General features: G+C 58.2%; 3 protein-coding genes across 13 annotated transcripts in view; 1 reads left to right on the plus strand and 2 right to left on the minus strand.

Annotated features, from left to right (window-relative positions):
• Positions 1–13,111: 13,111 nt before the first annotated feature.
• On the plus strand, positions 13,112–15,632 carry CALML6 (calmodulin like 6). Its single transcript, XM_088790403.1, has 5 exons — positions 13,112–13,189; positions 14,811–14,985; positions 15,077–15,221; positions 15,311–15,411; positions 15,484–15,632. Exons 1-5 carry the CDS (start codon positions 13,112–13,114, stop codon positions 15,528–15,530), a joined length of 546 nt encoding a protein of 181 aa, XP_088646529.1. The 3' UTR covers positions 15,531–15,632.
• A 260-nt stretch (positions 15,633–15,892) lies between these two features.
• TMEM52 (transmembrane protein 52) lies at positions 15,893–19,881 on the minus strand. Of its 4 annotated transcripts, none has more exons than XM_019712115.3 (5): positions 17,702–19,881; positions 17,573–17,616; positions 17,422–17,463; positions 16,618–16,745; positions 15,893–16,515 (listed from the first exon to the last, which is right to left on the minus strand). In XM_019712115.3, the coding sequence occupies exons 1-5, from the start codon at positions 17,768–17,770 to the stop codon at positions 16,337–16,339; spliced, it is 462 nt and encodes a 153-aa protein (XP_019567674.1). In that variant the 5' UTR covers positions 17,771–19,881; the 3' UTR covers positions 15,893–16,336. The 4 variants fall into 4 exon arrangements, with proteins under 4 accessions (XP_019567674.1, XP_019567673.1, XP_074190368.1 ...); XM_019712114.3 differs by having other exon boundaries at positions 16,618–16,796; XM_074334267.2 differs by having other exon boundaries at positions 17,422–17,481.
• A 148-nt stretch (positions 19,882–20,029) lies between these two features.
• Positions 20,030–21,284, minus strand: part of CFAP74 (cilia and flagella associated protein 74) — a 57,698-nt gene continuing 56,443 nt past the window's right edge. For 4 of the 8 annotated variants that reach the window (XM_088790047.1, XM_088790048.1, XM_088790049.1 and 1 more), the window contains 2 exons: positions 20,686–21,144; positions 20,030–20,491 (listed from right to left, as the gene is read on the minus strand). In XM_088790047.1, coding sequence (XP_088646173.1) covers positions 20,693–21,144 — 452 coding nt within the window. In that variant the 3' untranslated portion in view covers positions 20,030–20,491; positions 20,686–20,692. Of the gene's footprint in view, positions 20,492–20,685; positions 21,145–21,284 lie in introns of those variants that run through there. The other 4 variants (XR_016018514.1, XM_019712108.3, XM_088790050.1 and 1 more) reach the window with 4 other exon arrangements.

Here is a 21,284-nt window from a genome sequence, read left to right on the forward strand (position 1 = left end):
AGCCCAAAGATGGACCTAGAACCTGAACTATGTGCCCTGGAACTGCCGTCTCAGCCCAGGAAGCTGGCCTGAGGTCACCTGATATGAAGATGCCATGCGGGGCCACTTCCAGCTGGAGGGCAGCCATGGAGCAGCCCTCCCTGGGAGCAGGGGCCGCAGGACAGCCAGGACAGCGGCAGGAAGGGAGGGACGTGGATCCTTAAAGCCCCTCCCACTCTGAGACCACTTACAGGGTGCCACAGCATGCCTGCCACACACGTCCCACCACACAGGGCCACGTGATACCACACCAGTCATATCTGCCACACTGTGGACCCTGGGTGTTGACTCTGGTGACCTGGACCCTGGGGTGCCCGGCAGTAATGGCCCTTTCCTCTGGGCCTGCATCCTGATCACCGTCCTGAATGCCCCTTGGACCTGCAGGGACTGTCATCTTCAACAGAAAGTCCCCACCATAGTGCCCCTCCCGTGAAGGGGCAGAGACTCAGCCCTGTGACCTGAGCCCCAATGTCCCCACCCCAGCTCCGCTCAGCCCTGGGCACCCCACATCCCCCTAACCACCAGGGACCTCACCAGCACTCCCAGTGACTCACTGGTTCCCTGCACAGGGTTCTGCCTCATCAGCTACTTTTTGTTTTCAGCTGTGGTAAACTGTCCCATTTAAACCCTTTTCAAGTGGACAGTTTAGTGGCATTTACACATTCACGTTATTGTGCAGCCATTTGCATCACCTCCCACATTTGCATCACCTCCAAGGAAACCCTGTCCCCATTAGGCAGTCAGTCCCCATCCCAGGCACCCACCAATCCGCTTTCTGTCTCCATGAATTTGCCTGTTCTGGGTATTTCATATAAGCTGGATCGTAGGACATGTGACCGTGTGTGTCTGGCTTCCCACTCAGCACGATATTTTCCAGGTTCGTCCATGGGTAGTGAGTGTCAGAGCTCCACTCCTTTTTGGGGGCTGAGTGTTACCCCACTGTGCGGACAGACCATACTCTGTGTACCCACTCATCCATCGACGGACATCTGGGCTCTTTCCACCTTCTGGCGATTGTGATTAGAGCCACTACAAACATCGGCGTACAGCTTTTGTTTGAACATGTGTTTTCAGTTCTTTTGGGAATTTACTTAGGAGTGGAGTTGTGGGCTCATACGGTAACGCTAACCTGACGGACTGCCAGCCGGTTTCCACAGCCGCTGCACTGTTACGTGCCCCGCGGCAGTCTCCGCCTTCTTGCCGGGGCTTGTTAGTACCTGCCTTTTCGATTCCTGCCACCGCGGTGGGTGTGAGGTGGTACCGCACTGTGGTTTGGTTTGTGTTTGCCTAGTGACGAGGGATGCTGAGCATCTTCTCATGGGCTTGTGGGCCATTTGTGTGTCTTCGGAGGAATGTCGCAAGTCCTTTGCCTGGTCTTCAACTTGTTCTGCATTATGGTTGTTGTGGAGCTGTGAGAGTTCTTTGTGTATTCTGGACACTAGACCCTTGTCAGAGGTGATTTGCAAACATTTTTCTCCCATTCTGTCAGTTGTTTTTTCCACTCTGTTGATAGTGTCCTTTGATGTGCAAATGTTTTTAATTTTGAAGTCCAATTTCTCTCTTTTTTCTTTTTGTTGCTTGTGTTTTTCGGGTTCAATCTAAGAAGCCATTGTCAAATCTAAGTTTAGGAAGATTTACTCCTGTTTTCTTCTAAGAGTTTTATAATTTTAAGTTTCTTCTTCAATTTAGGTCTCTGATCCATTTTGAGTTATTTGGTGTGAGGTAGGGGTTCAAGTTCGTTCTTTTGCGTGTGGATGTCCAATTGTCCCAGCACCATACGTTGAAAAGACTGCTTTCCCCATCGAATGGCCTCGGCACGCTTGTTGGAAATCATTGGACCATAGACATGAGGGTTTATTTCGGTGCTCTCCGTTCTGTTCCACTGCTCTGTATGCCTGTCTTTATGCCAGGACCACACTGATTTGATCACTGTAGCTTTGTAGTAAGTTTTTAAATCAGGAAGTGTGATGTCTCCAGCTTTGTTCTTCTTTTTCAAGATTGCTTTAGCTATTTGGGGTCCCTTGTGGTTCCATATGAATTTGAGGAAAGACTTTTCTTTCTCTGCATGAAAAATAAAAAAGACCATTGGCATTTTTCAGCTACTTCTAAAAAAAAAAATAACCTTGGAGAGGAGGTGGCCATGGGTGACATGTCAGTGGTGGCCACAGGTGATTGGTGGGGGCAGTCAGAGGGCTTAGGCCTGTGGCAGTGAGGAGGGCAGGTCCTGTGGGGCAGTGATGGGAACCATCGAGGGGTCTGAGCATGGGTGTTGTGTGGAGGGTGGCACTGTGTGCTGGGCAGGGTGGACAGGGCCACCTAGACTGGAGTGACAGAGTTTGTGATGACAGCATGGAGGAGGAAGGAGTGACACCAACATAGGTGGTATGGAGATCTCTCTGCCTGGAGGGAACTCTGCACCAATCCCGCTAGGCCCCCTTACTTCTGTTCAGCACCCGGAGACACTGTTCAACCTGGAGAAGGAGGGCCAGGCCCCTCGCCCTGGGTTTCTTGCTTCTTCTCCCCACCTCCAGGGCTGAGGCAGTTGACCTGGATCTTCCTGCCTGCCGAGCCTGTCTTCCGTCGGGCCAGCTGCCCCTTGCCCCATGGATGACTCCAGCCTGTCAGGCCGATGGAACTGCCCTGGGACCCCCACGTAGGACCCCAGACTAGGATCTAGGGGCAGCCTTCTGCAGCAGAGGTGGGCATGTCTGTGGGCTGGGTGAGTGGGGACAGCTCTCCCACCCTCACCTACCCTCAGCCAGCAGGCTCTGCTCCAAGTTGGGAGGCACTTTCCACTCAGGCTGAGTACCCCCACATGTGCCCGGGGGCCGCAATCACCCTCTGCAGGGCCACCCAGACGCCAATGCCCCTGTAGCACCCCCAGCCCCCAGCCCCCAGGGCTTCAGTCCTGCAGGTCCCTGCAGTGGGACCTGGATCTTGAAGGTGAAGGCCAGGCTTGCCTCATCTCAAGAGTGCTGCCAGGGCCTCAGGGCTGTTTGTCACAATCCAGTCCCTGAGGCCCAGCCCACTTGCCACCTAGGAGGTGATGCAAGGTGTACCTAGAAGGGGCAACAAGAGGCAGGGAGGGTCACAGAGCCAGCGAGGCCTAGAGCAGGGTGGAATCAGAGGGCGCCAGTCTCAGAGGTTCAGGGGCATGGGGCTGAAGGTGAAAGAAGAAGCAGTGGGCTGGCACCGCAAGTAGCACGGGTGCTGGGTGGAGCCAGAGGCACCCCCAGGCCCCGGGGCTGTCTCTCCTGGGGTGGCTGAGCCTGTAGGCGCTGGGTGTTTTGGAAACCAGCCAGTGTGCCAGGGGCCCTGGAGCTCTCACTGTGACGTCCGTCTGGCACAGCTGTGCCTACTGAGTTCCCCTGGGCATCTGCCCAGCTCCCCTGCCCAGGCCTACCCTGGCGTCCCCAAGGGGAGTGGCTCAGCCTACCAGATCAGAATTCTAAGGGCCTGTGTGTCCTATCTCACTGCCACTCCAACAGCCCCTGGTGGCTACGGGGATCAGGCTTTGGGTGGGGACCGAGGTGCCCGACCTCTGAGACCATGGGGAGGAAGCCCCAAAGATGGTGCAGGGTGAGGGGCTGTGGGTCAACCCTGTCTGGGTACTACCTGGGGCACCGCTGAGGCCAGAGCTATGTGGGCCCCACCCTGATGCCCGGTCCTGCCCCCAGCTCATGGGTGCTGTCCCCAAGGCCAGGCTCCATGGAGAGGATGGGCAGGACAGGGAGGATGGGCAGGCAGTCCCCCTGTCAAGGGCCTTTACCTTCTCAAGCCTCAGTTTCCCCTCTGTGCAGAAAGGACCCCCAGGCTCTGCTCCCCTCTGGCCGCTGGGCCCATGGGAGCTCGGTCCACAGAGGTCTGAGGCTCTTGATGCATTTAAAACCTCTTTTAGGCTTTGGACAAAATGACTTTACTGTTGTCACGTTCAAACAAGACTGAAGAGAACAAGGAAGAGTCCCCAGAACATGAGAGCCCCCAAGCCCTGCGGAAAGCAAGGGACACGGCCCAGGGCTGCTGAGCGTCAGCTATGAGCCCCAGGGCCCTGGACCAAGAAGGAGCCCCACCAAGTCACAAGAAGCGGGTCAGGGCCGCAGGCCGGGCCCCTGAACAGGTGGGCAGTGTGAACGGGGTCCGCCTGGGGAGGCGGCTGATTCCCTGGGGCCGGTCAGGGTCGGCCCCCAGCCCCACTAGCCGCCCCCGCGGCGGGCTGGGCTGTCGTCGGCTTTACAGGACAATGAAAGGGCTATTTATGCCTGTTTGTCCTAGCAAATGTAGGGACCCAAAAATGAGTTTTCAAGAGCAGGGTTTTGAAAGGAGGGACGGAGAACCGCCGGGGCAGGCGACCCCGGAAAAAGACCCCGCCCAGCTCCAATCCAGGAGGGGCCTACCCTGGACGCCGCAGACCCGGAACCGCTGCCCGGAGGCCCGGTCCGCCCCTTCCCGTCCTGGCTCCCGGCGGCCCGCGAGCGCCGCCTGGTGCAGACGCGTGGAGTGGCCAGCGGGAGCGCCGCTTCCGGGCCTGGTCCGACAAAGGGGGAGGAGGCGGGGCCAAGCGGGCCTGGGGCGGGGCCGGGCGGGGAGCGAGGGGAGCCCTCTCCGCGGTGGGCGGGGTCTGGCACTGCCCAGGAACACCTCTTTGGCCGCGGTGATTTGCAACTAGACAAGGCTGCGTTTTCACTAGAACTATCTGTAGTCTTCAAGGCTGGGAACCCGCAGCTCCCCTCCACCCCACCCGCTCCCTGAGCGGAAACAACCCCTTACAACTCTTTTAGCTGTTTCCTCTGCTCTTGATTGGTTTAGAATTAATCGAAATCTTGGCAGTCAGAGAAGGTGGTCAGTTTGATGCTGCTCTTTAGTGTTGAGATTTTTTTGTGGTTCAATAAATGATCGATTTTTAGACCAATCCAGTGGTGCTTGTAAAGGATATTCTGAGGCTGCGACCCCAGACCCGGCATGCGCGTGGAGAGCGGGTGCAGAGGGGCTGGCAATGCCCGCGACACACTCCCAAGGAAGGAGTCTGTAGGTCCCAGGGGTCCCTGCAGCCCGGTCCTGCCAGCCTCCCTTTCACCAAATTCCACTTTCCGTGTCCTCACGTTGGAGGTTGCATCTTGTGCAACGACAGCGTCAGCGGCTTGTTTGATTCCAACCTCACAATCTGCCGGTTTGGGGTGATTGTTTTAAATGGCATTGTTTTGATTATTGATGCATTTGGATTTTTAAAGAATAAACTTTATATGTAGAATAGTTTTAGATTTACAGAAAAGGTGCTAAGAGAGTAGAGAGAGTTCCCATACATTTCACACTCAGCTTCCTCTGTTAGGCACATCTTACATTAGCGTGATTAATCAACTAACAATTAACCAACCAAGACTGACACTGCCCCATTGGGCTTTGTCTTCAGATTGCCTTAGTTTTTACCAAATACCCTTTTTCTGTTCCAGGAACCCCCAGTAAATTCAGTTGTTAGGCCTCCTGGGGCTCCACTGGGCTGTGACAGTTTCCGACCTTCCTTGTTTCTTTCTGATGACCTTGACAGTTTTGAGGGGTGCTGGTCAGGTATTTTGTATCTGTTGGGATTTGTCTGGGGTTTTCTGATGGTTCGATTGGGCTGATGGGTTTCAGGGAAGAGCACAGAGGTTCAGTGCCTTTCTCATCTCCTCATATAAGGGGCGCCTGCTGTCAACGTGACTCATCACTGTGATGGTGGCCTTGGTCACCTGCCAGCATCAGGCCTCTTTTTTTCTTCCTTTCCGTACTCCACTCTTTGGAAGGACGTCACTATTTGCCACCCACTGTTAAGGAGTGGGGGGTTGTGCTCCCCTTCCTCAGGGTAGAATATCAATGTACATTATATGGAATTCTTCTCTGTGGGAGATTTGACTCTTCTCCCCCATTTATTTAGTCACTTATATCAATATGGATTCATGGATTATTTGTGTTGTGTTGTTAAATATACATAACATAAAATTTATCATCTTAACCATTTTCAAGCGTGCAGTTTGGTGGCAGAAAGCATACTCACCGTGTTGTGTGGCCATTATCACCACCATCTCCAAACTGGAACTGTCCCCATGAAACACCAACTCATTTCTCTCCCACCCCAGCCCCTTGTACAGCCATCTACCTTCTGTCTCTATGGGTTTGGCTCCTCGCGACGCCCCATGAGTGGAGTCACATGGTATCTGTCCTTTTGTGTCTGGCTCATTTCATGCGGCATCATGGCCTCCAGGTCCATCCACACTGTCAGGTGTCAGAGTCTCCTTTTTTTCAAAGCTGGATGATAAAAATTCCATTTCATTGTCTGTTGTATTAGGGCTCTCCACAGAAACAGAACCAATTGCATACACATGAAATGTATATTATATACATACATGGAATATAACTACATATACATACATATTTTATCAGAGGGAATCGGCTCACGTGGTTATGGAGGCCGAGAAGCCCCACGACCATCTGTGTGTGAGCTGGAGACCCAGGACAGCTGGTGCTGTCATTCAGTCCAAAACTGATGGCCTGTGAAGCAGGAATGCACATGACCGAGGGCAGGAAAGTTTGGACGTCCCAGCTCAAGCAGACAGGAAGTTGACTCTTTCTCTGCCTTCTGTTCTACTTGGGCCCTCAAGACCTGCCTGATGCCTACCTGCAATGACCAGGCCACCTTCTCCACTCAGCCTGCAGGTTCAAACCCTCATGTCTTCCAGAGACACCCTCACAGACACACTGGAAATGTTGTTACCCAGCCATCGGGGCACCCGGGGCCCAGTCGTGTTGACACGTAATATTAACCGTCGTACAGACCACGTTTGGTTATGCATGTAACCCTGCGTGGACAGTAGGGCTGTTTCTACATTTTGGCTTCTGTGAGTAGAGCTGCCATGAACACTTGTGTATAAATACCTGTCTGTATCCCTGCTTTCGGTCCTATGGGGTAAACACCCAGGAGTAGGATTGCTGGGTAACATGGTCACTGTCATGCGGGGTGTCATGCAGGGTCTCTGGTCCTGACCTCACATAAGAATGCAGGATATGGTGAGGCCAAAAATGAACACCAACAGAGCCATAGATAGAGGAGTCATACCACTATAGTCTCGCTGGCGGCAGGGTTGGAGACACAGGGAGCAAACATCCGCCAGTACCCCAACAAAGGGTCTTCCTGCACCCCAGTCTCTCTGGTGGCCGGCCGAGACATAGGAAGTAGGATTCACACGATCTGCAATCCACCGTCCACTTTTCTGCCTGCCAACCAACCAACGCAGTCACGGCAGTTATTTCAGTAGCTAATTGGCTAATTGATTACAGCTGATGGCCATCTACTACCCGAGCCAGCACCTTTCCACGTGAGGCTAAGAGCCTGGAAACTACTCTCTGGGATCTGTCCCCACACTCCACCCCTCCAGAGTCTCGCCTCACAATCTACGCAACAAGCGTCTTCCGCGAGGGGCCCTGTGTCAGGAATGCAGCTCCTGAGAAAAAGTTTCAATCTAGTTCAAGTAATGTCCCGGGGTGTCCCTTGAAGTCCACCTACTTTCTGGGCACAGCCAGAGCTCCTAGGGCACCACCAGTCTTTCTGGGCACAGCCAGACTTCCTGGGCACAGCCAGGGTTCCCACAAACAAGACTGCAGTCTGTGCCAGTGTCAACTGGGGCCAAAACCCTCTGCACATTAGAAAGGACCAACGTATGGACAGTTCCACGTGGGACCTCTGGTCCCAGCTCATCCCCTCTGACTGGGTACCTTGGCCCCACCCCTAATCAAGCTGAAAGGAGTCGGCCTCAAGCGGCCGCATGAAGTCCTGGAGGGACACAGGTCGCACGTTCGCAGACTTCTCCTTTAGGCTTCACCGGAATTGCTGTTCCGGACGCAACTGTTTCCAGAGTTCCAACAAGAGTGCATTGGGTTGTTGGTCTATTTTTTCCCAATTGACCCCTGCTGCCACAAGATCACACCACATCTGCGTGCATGTTACTCTCTGAGGGCTGTGACCTTGCCCCATTACTCTTGATTTGGGCTTCCAGGTCTGGACTTCTCGGACCTCCTGTCTTAACTTCCTTTGCCTCTGGCTTTCCCCATCCCCCAGGGTGGCCAAGGCGATGGTAACTTCATGGATCAGCCGCCCCACATAGGGCGTAAGAATGGCAACCAAGGATTCAAAAGCACTTGCAGGTGCAGTATCCAAAACCAGATCTCTCATCCTGGCTGTAAAAAGCTCGTCATCTAATATGCCCCCGCATATTAGAGGTGAACATAGCGTGTCTCATACCCGTTTCATGAATGATTTAAGTTCCGTATACGACTGCCATTGACTCAGTGTCTGGCAGCTCGCCAGCCTGTTCCCATACGGTGCGTACCGCAGCAGTGAGCCACGCCATTAGAGAATGGTTGCCCTGGTTGTTGGCCAATCTATGGCAGTTTTGTAACCTCTGTCGCAGGGACGGATGCACTGTCATGAAGGCTAGCTTTTCCATCTTGCCTGGGGAGCAGAGAATGTTGTCTGCTCCCTCATCCCATAAACATAATAGCCAAGCCGAGACTCGCTCTCCAGGGCGCTGTCTGTACTGCCTCCCCAGCTCCTGCAACTCAGGGGGAATGTAAGGGCTGTAGGTTGTGAACTCAGTCACAGCTGGGTGGCAGCAACGCCCCCGGGGGCCCAAAGGTTGCTCACGTTTTACCCTTTGCTTCAAGATTGGCCAGGCTTGGGGGTTGGGAGCTACATTGTCTCCACTCGCTTCCTCCACCTCTGCCTCAGAGTCTCCTCTGTGGGGCCCCTCTTCTAACAGGTGAACCCAAGCTTCCAACACCTCCCACCTGGTCCCGCACCCAGGCTATTCCAGCAAGCGCTTCCTCTGAGTTGCGATGCACCACTGACAGTCCGGAGCTTCCAGCGCCCCCCCCCCCCCCCCCCCGGGACACCTGGTCCTGCACCAAAGCTATTTCATTAAGCCCGTCCTCCATGTTACAATGCAAGGCCGTGAGGAACATCCAGCCCACGCAGCCGGCTGTACCCTTCGCCTCCTCCGGCAACTGCTCAGCCAGAACCTGCAGGGCCCTCTCCACGCTGGCCAGTGAGCCATCCATGTCCTCCCACCCCTGCTCAGGGGTCCAACTTCTGAGAACAGTGGCCACCAGGTACCACAAACTGTGTAGGGGCCACCTGTCCTCTTGCCCAGAGTCAGACACCATTCCTACCTGGCTGGAATCCTGCTCGCCACGCCAGGCATCCGATTGGGTGGAGGTCTCAGTGCAAGATGTCTGCAACCCTCGGAGCCTACGGCAGCAGCAGATCACCAAAAGGAAGGCTATGCCTTCTATGGCCAAGAGGGTGGTGTGCCATCTGGAGGCTCGAGTCTCCCAGGCTGACCGCGCCTCCCGTTCCCGGCACTGCTCCGCATGGGCCTCCTGAAGCTGAGCTTTCATACGCATAAACTGCTCCATTACCCCTCTGGGCATTCTGGCCAGTGCCGTACTCTGCTCTCTGTGCCATATGTCACGCGGGGTGTCATGCGGGGTCTCTGGTCGCGCTCCCCACATAAGAACGCAGGATATGGTGAGGCCAAAAAGGAACACCCACGGAGCCATAGATAGGGGAGTCATACCACTATATTCTCACTGGCGGCTGGGTTGGAGACACAGGGAGCAAACATCCGCCAGTACCCCAACAAGGGGTCTTCCTGCACCCGTCTCACTGGCAGCCGGCTGAGACACAGAAAGTAGGATCCACGCGATCCACGATCCACCGTCCACTTTTCTGCCTGCCAACCAACCAACCAACGCAGTCACGGCAGTTATATCAGTGGCTAATTGGCCAACTGGTTACAGCTGATGGCCAACCAGTCACAGCTGATGGCCATCTACTACCCAAGCTAGCACCTTTCCACATGAGGCCGAGAGACTGGAAACTGCTCTCTGGGACTATATCCCCACAGTCACTCTCTGTTTAATTCTTTGAAGAGCCTCCACGTTGGCGGCTGCCCCAAATTTACCTCCCGCCAACAGGGCACCCGGTTCCCAATTCCCATGTCCTCGCCAGCACTTGCTTTCTGCCTGTTTGATAGGAGCCATCTCGTGGGTGTGAAATGACATCTCATCGTGGTTTTGATTTGCATTTCTCAAACGATTAGTGACGCTGAGTATCTTTTTGTATACTTATGGACCATCTGTATGTTCTCTTTGGAGAAATGTCTGTTCATGTCTTTTACCCAGTTTTGAACTGGGTTGTTTGTTTTTGTTATTGTTGAACTGTAGGAGTTCTTCAGATCCTGGATGTTAATCCCTTAGCAGACACACAGTTTGCAAACGTTTTTTTCCCATGCTATGGGTGCCTTTTCACTGTAGATGATGTGCTTTGAAGCTCGATGGGTATTCATTTTTCGCTTTGGTTGTAACCCAATACTCCAGTGGTCTATTTAGTTGCTTGCATTGTTCCAGCTTGGGCCCCTGGAGGTTCAGTCCTGAGGCTGGGTTTACTTCCTTTCATTGTGTTACTTTCTGCTTTCTAGTTACGCTGCTTTTCTTATGCACCTTTCTCCTTTTGTGTATTCTATCAGGTTCATCAGTTTCTTTATTCTTTTTTTTTGCGCTGCAGATATGGAAGTTGTACAGCCTATTTCTACTAGTTTTGTGCTGACCCTAGAGTCTCACATTATGTCCTAACCTCAGTCACTAGCTCTGCCATCCCCTGAACAGGCCTGGGGTCTGACACTGCACCCCTTCCAATTGCACGGTGCTGGTCCCAGGTTTGGGTTACTTTGTTTTCACACCCCTTCTCCAGGCTGGGCTCCCCCCAAGCAGACCCTGAGACAAGGACTGACAACCTGGACTCAAGACTAAGATACAGGGAGTTAGGATAGCAAAGGGGCAGTCCTGGGCTAAGCAGGTGACACCGGGGGCACTGGGGCTCAGTCCACTGGGGACCTGGAGAGACCATGACAAGGTACAGTGCTGTCCCCTCGGGTGAGGCGGATGGCTGAGTGCCACCCAGGTTGCCAGTCTCAGACAGTGGCCTGCTCTGTGTTGGCAGAGGAAGCCTCAGGCAGATGCTGCGGGGAAGAGGGAGGGTTTCTGAGGCCCCGCCCAGTCTGTGCAGAGTCCCACGCCCGTCAAGCTCCAGCCCTCAGTGTGGCTTCGGCCCACACACGCTGTTGGCTCCTGCCTGCACAGCCTACCAGGTTCCTTCCAGGTGGGGGGTCTGGAGGGGGACAACTGGGACTGCGGTTGGGGCAAATCCTCTGCATTGTATTCCAGCTGGAGTGGGAGTGTGGGGAGCAGCTCTTCACAGGGTAGAGGTGAGCAAAACCTGCAGGCACGGAAAGTTAGGAGTCTGGGCTCAAAACCCAGGGAACACCCACCTGGACACCCACCACGTGCCAGGTCCCCCTTTTCCTCCCGTCCTCGACAGTCAGCTCCTCTGTTTTTTTTCCTCCTTCTTCTGCCTCCCCACCCCTCCTCCCGTTCAAGTTGTTGTTTCTCCATCTAGTTGTACAGGACACAGCTCCCTGGCCCCTGCTGGTGTTACGAGCCTTGCGCTCCCCTCGCCTGAGGCAGTCAGTCACTGGCTGAATCAGCCGCTTACAGCAGCCCATGGCAGCTCACGCTGGCTGCCAGCCACTCACGCCTGGCCACTGGCCGCACACGGCAGCCCAGCTCCAGGGAAAGCCATTGTTCACAATCTTAGCTGTAGAGGGCGCAGCTCACTGGCCCATGTGGGACTCGAATTGGCGACCTTGGCATTAGCACGGCGCTCCAACCACCTGAGCCACCGGGCTGGCCCAGCTTCTCTTAGTCCAGAGCTTGGGCCTCCGATTCTCTGCCCTCCACTGCAGCAACCTCACTGGTGCTCACACCCTCCCCCCACATCACCCCCACTCACCCATTTCACCCCCACACCCCCCACTTACCCACATCCCCCCACTCATTCCACATTCCCCCAAATCATGCCCACTCACCCCATCACACCTACTTACCCCACATCACACCCGCACTCATCCCATCACACCCCCACTTATCCACATCCCCCCCTCATTCCACACTCATCCATACCACACCCATGCACATTAAACCCACTCACACCCACAGATACACATACACACCCACATTCACGCCAACTCACATCAAACGCACATTCAGACCCACTCAGACTCACCCACACCCCTCACTTTCAGGTGTCCATGCTGGCCCTTCTCTGAGTAATATTTCATGCAAATTTCACCAATCAATCAGTATATGAAAAAACCTCCACAGCAGCAATGTCTAGCCTAGCTCTGAACAAACATCTGGGTGCCTCGCGAAAGTGACTCTGTCCTCAGGCCCTGGGGGCTCCCGCCCCAACTTTGTTCTTCACATTGTGGTTTGGCCTTTGGGATGTGAGGAGCTTCACTGAATTGGCGTTTTCCTTCCCATTCCTGTTCTTCTTTGGGATTTTCAAGGGAAAAGGGTGGGAAAGTCTTTTTTTCTTTTTTTTTAATTTATTGGGGTGACAATTGTTAGTAAAATTACATAGATTTCAGGTGTACAATTCTGTATTACATCATCTATAAATCCCATTGTGTGTGCACCACCCAGAGTCAGTTCTCCTTCCATCACCATATATTTGATCTCCCTTACCCTCATCTCCCACCCCCACCCCCCGGGGAAAGTCTTTTTTCACCATCAAGAGCCTGAAGCGAGGGCCGCAGAGCAGCCAGGATGAAGACAGGGGACCCAGAGCCAGTGCTCATCCAGCCCCACTGGTCCCACCAGCAGCTGCTGCCTGATGCAGCCATCCTGTCCCCATCAGCACAAATGTTGCAGCCTCAGCAGCTGGCCTGGGCCTCAATGGAAAGCTTCCCGGTGGCTTCGGATATTCTGGAGGCTGGAGCCAGCTGGGCTGGCGGGAGACGTGGCATACCTCACCTGCTCACATTCATCATGCAGTCACACGGCAGGTGTGTGTGTGTGTGAGAGAGAGAGAGAGAGAGAGAGAGAGAGAGACTCTGGGGCCATGCAGGAGGGTGAGGTGGATTGGATAGGGGCCTGTCTGTGACAATTCCTGGGGGCAAGAGCTGGAGGGGGATGAAAGAGCCCCGTCATGGGGCTTGTGCTCACTGCTGGTGGCGGGGAGCATGAGGCCTGGGTCCCCATGCTGGGAGCCCAAGTGCTGCCCCAGGTGGGGGTGGGTGCGTGTCTGAGGGCTGAGCACACGCATGCAGGTGTGCATGCTGCTGTGGTGTCACTGAACAGCCTGGCCCACGGCTCCCTAGGGAGCCAGCTTTGCTGTTCTGCGTGGAAGGGAGGTCACATTTCCCTGAGAAGTCTCAGAATAGCCCCGACTGCCCAGAGGAAGCCTGGCCTGGCCTCCTGGTGGCCAGTCCTGCCCCGGTCCTGGCTGCCCTGCCCCCTTGCCCCAGCATGTGCAGCTGTCTCTTCTCGGACTGAGGACCCCCAGCCCTTTAGCACAGGGTGGCCTGAGGGGCCCCGATGCATGTGTGTCCTCACCTGTCTTTGGAGAGTGCCTGCGAGGGGCTGACACTGGGCTGGGTGATGGGCCCACATGGACGTGAGGGTGTCACCTGACCGGGGTGGGCGTCCAACAAGAACCCTCACAAATAAGTGGTGACAGCCTGTGTGGGGGTGCTACTGCACAAGGCAGGAGGAGGGTGGCATGGTGGAGGGAACAGCATGTGCGAAGGCTCCGTCAGCCTGTCCTGCCCTCAGCCCAACATGTCCTTCTTTGCTGTGCCCCAGGAGGGCTGAGGTTGGGGTGGGGGCCTTGGCTGGGACGAAGGGTCTGGGGTGGGGGTGGGGGGCTCCAGGGTAAGGGATGCCCAGTGCATGGAGGGCCAGGGAGAGGCCATGTGGGGATGGGCCAAGCCTGTCCCAAAATAGGGCCAGCAGGATCTGCTGGCCATAAAAGGCTCTTAGAATCTGGACCCTGGGGACCCCAAGCAGCCAGGCCCCGCTAAAACACAGCCGCCACCTCTGCCCTTTGTGCCCTGCCCACAGCAGCTCCAGTGCCACCCTGCAGTGTCCTCTCAGCTAGCCACAGACATGGTAAGGCTGCTTCTAGTGCCCGGCAGAGCCCCTGGTGGGCTGGTCAGTGCTGGAGGGGAGCAGGGAGCAGTGCCCAGGGGGAGAGAGGACAGGCAGGGACTCCAGGCACAGGGGTCAGCTGGGGCCAGGCCCAAAGGTGTGAGGGTCTCTCTGGGAACCTGAGGAAAAAGCTCAGCGAGGCCGGACAGAGAGGCAGGGTGGGGGCCGAGGCTGAGCCCTGCTGGCCACTGACATTGCCCTTGCTCTGGGGACCAGAGCAGAGCAGCCCTTTCTGCAAGTTGCCACGGTGGTGGCAGGCAGAAGTGGTCAGGTGCTGGACTATTCCCCCGGTGTGCCAGAACTGGCTGGGCCGTGGCCCCTGCCCCCAGGCCTGGAAGCCCCTTGCCCTGGAGCCTTCCCCTTGTCCTGGGTCAGGCTCCTCCCCATGTTGGTTCAGGGTGTCTTCGACCTGATCTCACCTTGTGTCCACTGCCTGGCCGCCCTACCCTGCACCCCTACTCCTGTGCCCTGTGCCCCTGGCGTCCCACCTCGAGCGCCCATCCCCTCAAAATTGCCTGGCAAGTCCCGCTCATCCCTCAGGGCACACTATTGTGTCACCTTCTCTGGGAGCTGGCTCTGGGCTGGGGTCTCCTTTTGAAACCACAGGCTCTGAAGGGTACCTTGTGCCACATGTCTCGGGACCTCCAAGCTCCCCTGGACCGGGGGCCCCGTGACGCTGGGCCGGCGTGTCCCCACAGACGGAGCGTCTGACGGCCGAGCAGATCAAGGAGTACAAGGGGGTCTTTGAGATGTTTGACGAGGAGGGCAACGGGCAGGTGAAGACGGCCGAGCTGGAGCGGCTCATGAGCCTGCTGGGCATCAACCCCACCAGGAGTGAGCTGACCTCCATGGCCAAGGACGTGGACCGAGACAGTGAGGCCGCCGGTCCGGGGCGGGTCGCCCTGGTGTGGGAGGAGGGCCTCGCCCACCCACCCTCACTGGACCCGCCTGCTTGCTCCCGCAGACAAAGGCTTCTTCAGCTGCGACAGCTTCCTGGCCCTGATGGCGGTGTACTGGGAGAAGTCCCAGAACCAGGAGGGCGAGCTGAGGGCGGCCTTCCGTGTCTTCGACAAGGAGGGCAAGGGCTACATTGACTGGGACACACTCAAGTAGGGCGGGTCGGCGGGGCGGGAGGGAGGTGGCGGGGCGGGTGAGGGCGGGTGCCCTGTGGGCCACCACTCAGTGCAGGGGTCCGCAGGTATGTGCTCATGAATGCGGGTGAGCCCCTCAACGAGGTAGAGGCTGAGCAGATGATGAAGGAGGCCGACAAGGACGGGGACGGGACCATCGACTACGAGGGTGAGTGGGGGATGGGCCCTGGGAGGCCGCAGCCAGCCAGGCTGGGCTGCTGACTTGTCGCTCTGCTCCCAGAGTTTGTGGCCATGATGACCGGAGAGTCCTTCAAGCTGGTCCAGTAGGAGCAGCTGCTTCGGCTGTGGGAGGCCTGCCCAATCATGGAAGGCTGCTGCCCGCGGCTGCCCGCTGCCATCCACCCTGCCACCCACCTCACCCCACCCCAGCAATGCAGCCAATAAACACTCCAGCCAGACTCATGTGTGCTTCATTGTACCTGGCCTGGCAAAGGTGCCCACCCCAGCTTGCTGGAGTCAACCATGGCACACAGCCCGTCACTTCTGCTGTGATACCTGAAACCACCCACTGACCAGCTCTGGGCTCTGACAGCAGCCTGAAGGCAGGCTGGGCCCACGCACTCACCTTGCCTATCTGCACTGAGGCCGCTGCCCAACCTCCTCTCCCGGAGCCCTTTCCTACATGTGGAGACCATTTACATACAAATTTTATTCTCTCCAAAAGACTACAGGCTTCGGCCTGTGGGGCTTCCCTTGGGCCGAGGGCCTGCTGGGGCTGGGCCAGGGGCTGGGCTGAATGCAGCAGCCTGTGTGTGTGTGTGTGTGTGTGTGTGTGTGTGTGTGTGGCCAACACAGGGCCTGCCAGTTTGGCCGCCTGGCGTTACATAGCAACGAGGCCAGGGCTGCAGCAATGTGCTGGACGGCTGGCCTTCCCGGGTGGGGGGGAAGGATGCTGAGAGTGCACTGGGGGTCTCCTGTGAGCACAGGTGGCTGACGCATTGGCAATTCAGGAGAGCTTACCCACCTCCTCTGAGGGCCACCAGCTGGAGGTGCTGGAGGTGTTGGGCATTGAGGCTCAGCTCCTGGGGCCCTGGAGGGGTCTCTAAGCCTGAGGCCCCAGGGAGGGGGCTAGGCTACTGGGAGGGGAGCGGCTCTTCCTGTTTGGGTTTGGCCATCTTGACAGCCTCTTCATAGGAGGGTGGCAGCTCGGGAGCGTAGAGGCTGTACGCAGGGGGGGTCATGGAGTCGAGGTCCAGCTCCCCACAGGGCAGGGACAGCCGCATGCCCAACGGGAGCTGCACGGAGCTGTAGGCTGCAGAGAACCAGAGTGCATTTGTGGGGTGGTCTGGCCCTCACCCGCCCCCATTCCCCTGGCAGACAGGTGGGCCACCAGGCGAGGTGTGCAGGCACTCACAGGTCACCGTACTGTGTACGGGGCTGTCACTGTCCACAGGGATGACCGTCAGGTCGCAAGGCTGAGGTGCTGATGGCAGGTGTGACTGGGTGTGTGCTCGTTTCCGGAGGCAGCAGAACCGGACACAGCTGGCCGTGACCCCACACAGCAGCAGGAGGAGGACAGCGAGCAGGATAAGCCTGGGCAGGGGGGAGCAAGACCCTACCGCTGGACTGACCCCCCCGCCACTAGGGACCTGCTCCCTGGGGGCGGTTATGGCCCGAACCCCCAAGACAGGAAATGGACAGGATAAAAAAAAAACCAGAGAATGTCTCCAAGCCAGAGACCTCCTTCCTGGCCAGAGCTGGGCCTGAGGAGCTGGCCTGCCCAGCCTCCTGTTGCTGAGCCTGTCCTGGCTGTCTGTCCAGGGCTGGCCACAAGTGGCCTTGGGCTCACTCCCAGGACACACTGTCCTGGGCTGACTACACAATCCTATGCCCAGACCAATGACCAAGTTGGCTGGGGGCTCCCTCAGGAAAGAGGAAGGAGGGCATGAGAGATGGGCAAGCCGGCTATGAAGGGAAGTCCTGTCAAGAGCCAAGGGTGCCCGGAGCTGTGCAGGGGCTGGGGCAGGACCCACAAGGGAGGGTGCCCCCGGTGCTGGGGGCTGGAGGCTGCTGAGCGCCCCAGCGCCTTCCCGCCATTGGCCGGGAGCTGGACAATGCTGGTGACTCCTCAGCCCTGGAGCCAGGCTGCTGGGGATCTGGTGGGATTGGCCCCAGGCAGAACCGTCGGGTCCGGCTCCGCGCCGCGGCCTCCACTTACCCCACGTGCCACAGGCTGCTCCAGCGGGCCTGGGGCGGGCACCTGCGGGGACGGCGGCACCTGGAGCAAGCGGGGCACCGGTCCGGCGACCGCCCCGCCCTAGCCTCCCTACAGGGCGGGGCCAGGCCCCCGCTCCCTCCCCCCGACTTACTGGTCCGAAGGGTCGCAGCTGCTTTCAGCGAAGCCCAGCGCCACCTGTGGGGACAGGGGTGAGTTGGGCCGGGGCACGCCGAGCGCAGACCCTCCCCGCGGAGCCCAAGCAGAGCCCCTGGCGACTCACCTGAAGCAGCGGCAGGAGTGGCAGCAGCAGCTGCAGGAGCCCGCGGACGGCCGACACCCCAGGGAACATGCTCTGCGCGGACCCGAAGCTCTAGCAGCGCGGCCCCGCCGCTTTATGGAGGCCCCGCCCAGCGCAAACCCCGCCACCGAGGCATGCAACCACGCCCACACGCCCCGGCTCCCAAGTCTCCATCCAATGATACTGCGTCTTTTAGAGGCCGCCCCTGAACGCGGGCTCCGCCTGCTGGAGGCCCTGTCCTTTGGCCACGCCCCGGACCCCCCGCCTTAAAGTACCTCTCACGCGATCCCCCGCCTACTGCGGCCCCGCCCTCCGGTGCCGCTCTCCAGGCCGGTACCCGGCCTGGCGGGTCTCCTCCGTGTTTCTGAGCCGAGGGTCTCAGGGTGGGGGGAGGTCTCGCCCTCGGCCCAAGCGCGGAGCCCCCAACCTGTCCTGCAGTCGAGCTCGGTGTGGACCGGGGTGCCCCCTGGGAAGTTGTGACCAGGGAGGGTGGAGGCCAGGACAAATGTGGCCAAACTTGGCACACCGCGGTGTTCAAGTTAAAGGGCTGTGACAGTCGAGTCCCTGGCGCGTTCCTCGGTTGTTCGACATTTATTGTGCATGCTCGCTGCAAGCACACGCAGGGGCAGGCCCACGGGGAATCTGAGCTGGGCTCTGGGCCTTCACGGCGGCCTGGGTGCAGATTACTTTGCAGAGGCACTTTGCTATGAGAGCCACGCTCAGCCTGCAGAACGTGGCCTCTGTGGGCTCTGGGCCTGGGAGGCACAGAGAGCCCAGAGACCCCCTGTCGGCCTGGACTGCCCATTGTCCATTCTGCCCAGGGAAGGCTGGGGGCCATGTCTTCTAGGAGGCCCCCTAGCCCTCACCCTTCCTCACACCAGGCTGAGCGCCCTGTTAGGCTCACTCTGCCCTCTGCTCCACCATCTGGTGGTCAAGTGAAGGGAGGTGGTCAGCATGGTCAGGTGCAAGGGTGGTCTGCCTTGTCCAGGGAGGGTGGGGGGAGCAGCTACCCTTCACTCCACTCAGGACATACGTGGCATGCCCCTCCCCCACTGGAAGGGAAGTGTCCTCACCCCCTTGAGGGCAGGGCCCCTCGGCTTGGCTCCCTGGTGCCTGCCTGGATCTGTCAGGCACCTGCTCCTTGATCTCTGATCTCTGCTGGGGCTCTGTCCCGAAGTTGTGCTGCACCTCTGGCCTGTGATGCAGCCCCAGGGCCCCTCCAGTCAGGCCATGCTTCCTCCTGCCTCTACTGCCCTCTATGCCCAGCCCAGGAGAGGGAGGGAGGAGGATGGGCAGGAGTTTGGGAAGGGCCTGGGTGTATGAGTACCAGGGCACCTCAGCAGGAGGGACAGGCCAGGCTTTAGAAGAGAGTGGCCTAGCCTTCCTGCTGGCCACCCAAGGAGGAGGTGAGAATACGCCCTATGCCCTGCAGGGAGGACCCGCTCCTGGGGCCTGCGCTGGGCTGCAGGACCCAGCCTTCTCACCTGGTAAGAAAGTGGCTGGGACTACAGCTGGTCAGCCCCAGTGACAGATAGGAAGGAACCTGGGCCTGCCCACCACACAGAAGTCCTACAAAATGCCACTCTAGGGTCACTGTCACTGGCTCAAGGTTAGGGAGATGGCAAGCTTCCAGGCACCAAGGGCACTGAGAAACAGGTGAGGGCAGGTGGCTGCACCACACCGTCCAGTCCTGCCAGGTAGGGCTGCCTGTGCTCTCCTGTCAGCTGGCATGCGTCTGAGGTGGGAGAGGTGGGCGTGCTGGGCTGTGCACAGGGGGGCCAGGATGGGGGACTCTGTGAGGACAGTGTCCAACCAGCCACTCTTTAGGAGGTAGGGGCTGGGGAGCGGACACCATTCTGAACTCCCAGGAGTATCTCATGGGCTGGGGGTGGGATAACTGGCAGCGGTGGATTCCACCTTGAAGGGCCAGTCTCCGCCCGAAGGCTGAGCATGGACTCAGTTCAGAAAAGTGGAACCAAACTCATGTGCACTGGCCTCACCCTGGGCCCCTGGCTGGGCTGAGGGAAGACAGGATGCTGCCAAGGGTGTGTCCCGACACTTGCTCACTCCTTGCTTGGGGTCAGGAATCCTGGAATTCTGGAGGAGCAGGGAGGCCTAAAGGGCCAGCCTGGGATTTGGAGCCTGCCCTCTTCTCCCTCCTCACCGGACCTTTCTGGGCCTGGGCCAGTCTGACCTCCAGCCCTACACCCTGGCACCCGCCCTGCCAGTCGTTCCAGGGCTCTGTTCCCACCTCTCATTCTGTGCTTACCCCAGTGAATGACCTGTTGGCACCCACATTGCACACCTGCACACAGAGGCACACACAGAGTTTACTGACCGACCTATGGGGGCTTCTGAAGGCTGGGCAGGTGCCGGTGGGGCTGGGGGCTCCGAGGGGCTCAGGCTAGGAGGAGGTTGTGGGCAGGACTGGCCTAATTGCTGGCTCTGAGTGTGGGGGCCTGGGAGGGAGGGGGAGCAAGAAGCGTCCGTGGCTGTAAGGCTGCGGTATCCTGGCAAAGTGGCCATGCAGAGGGCTGCCCATTTGAACCTGCCCAGCAGGGGATGCCCAGGTCCTGGCCGCTGGGTGCTTTGGCCTGGCCCACAGACGGGAAGGGCTTCAAGGGTGGGCAGGAGGGTCTGCGGGGACTCCGTAGAGAGACTCCTGTGGCTTCAGGGGCTGGTCACCACCTGGGCTATAAAGAAAACCTTGTAGGTCTCCTTCACGTCTCCCTTGAGCTGCAGCAGAGCTGACACCATGAGTGGGTGGTCCGGCTGGAAGAGGGGGAGGGTAGAGGGGACACTCAGCCAGCTGGTACAGCACCAGGCAGATCTATTGTCCTGCCGCTGCACAGCCCACCTCACCCACCCAGGGCCCACCAACAGCCCCCTCCCTGCACAGGCAGGCGGTCATCCTGTCCAGCCTTTGGCTCCCACAGGACTCGCCAGCCACAGCCTGTGGCACTTACATCAAAGTCAGCGGGCGGCATCCAAGAGATGCTGATGGTCTTGGTCTGGCCACGCTCCACAAAGCCCCTGGAGGGCTCGACCGTGAAGCCATGGTGCTGCAAGGACGTCACGCTGTCCAGGCTGAACTCGACTGTCTGTGGGCATTGGAGCTGCTGCTGGACGGGCAGGACTCGGCTCCCTGGAGGCAGTGGTCTGGGGCTCAGGGAGCCCAGCTCCAGCCACCCTCTCAGCCCTCCAGCAGGCTGCCCAGCCCACTCGTATCATGAGCAAGGCCAGGCAGGGCAGGGCTGCAGAGGGGCAGGGCCACAGGGGCAGTGCTTTGGTCACCTTCTTTGGGGACAGCTGCGTGGTCCGGATGCAGCTCACGTGCAGCTCGCGGGTGGCAGGTGGGGGAGGTGTGTCAGTGTCCAGCTGAATGTAGTCCAGTGTCACCAGAATGGGCTTCAGCTCCTCGGTTACTGGAGAGGGAGGGCCTGGCTGGGGTCTGGCCCGGGGAGGGTGCGGCCCGCCAAGGATGTGGGGGACCGGGGGGGGGGGGGGGGGGGGGGGGCAGCTGATCCTCCTGGAGTCTCCCGCTAGCATAGCCCCACTCCCGCCT

This window comes from Rhinolophus sinicus, chromosome 14, assembly GCF_057876585.1.
Source record: "Rhinolophus sinicus isolate RSI-liver-muscle chromosome 14, RSI-T2T, whole genome shotgun sequence".
Lineage (NCBI taxonomy): Eukaryota > Metazoa > Chordata > Mammalia > Chiroptera > Rhinolophidae > Rhinolophus > Rhinolophus sinicus.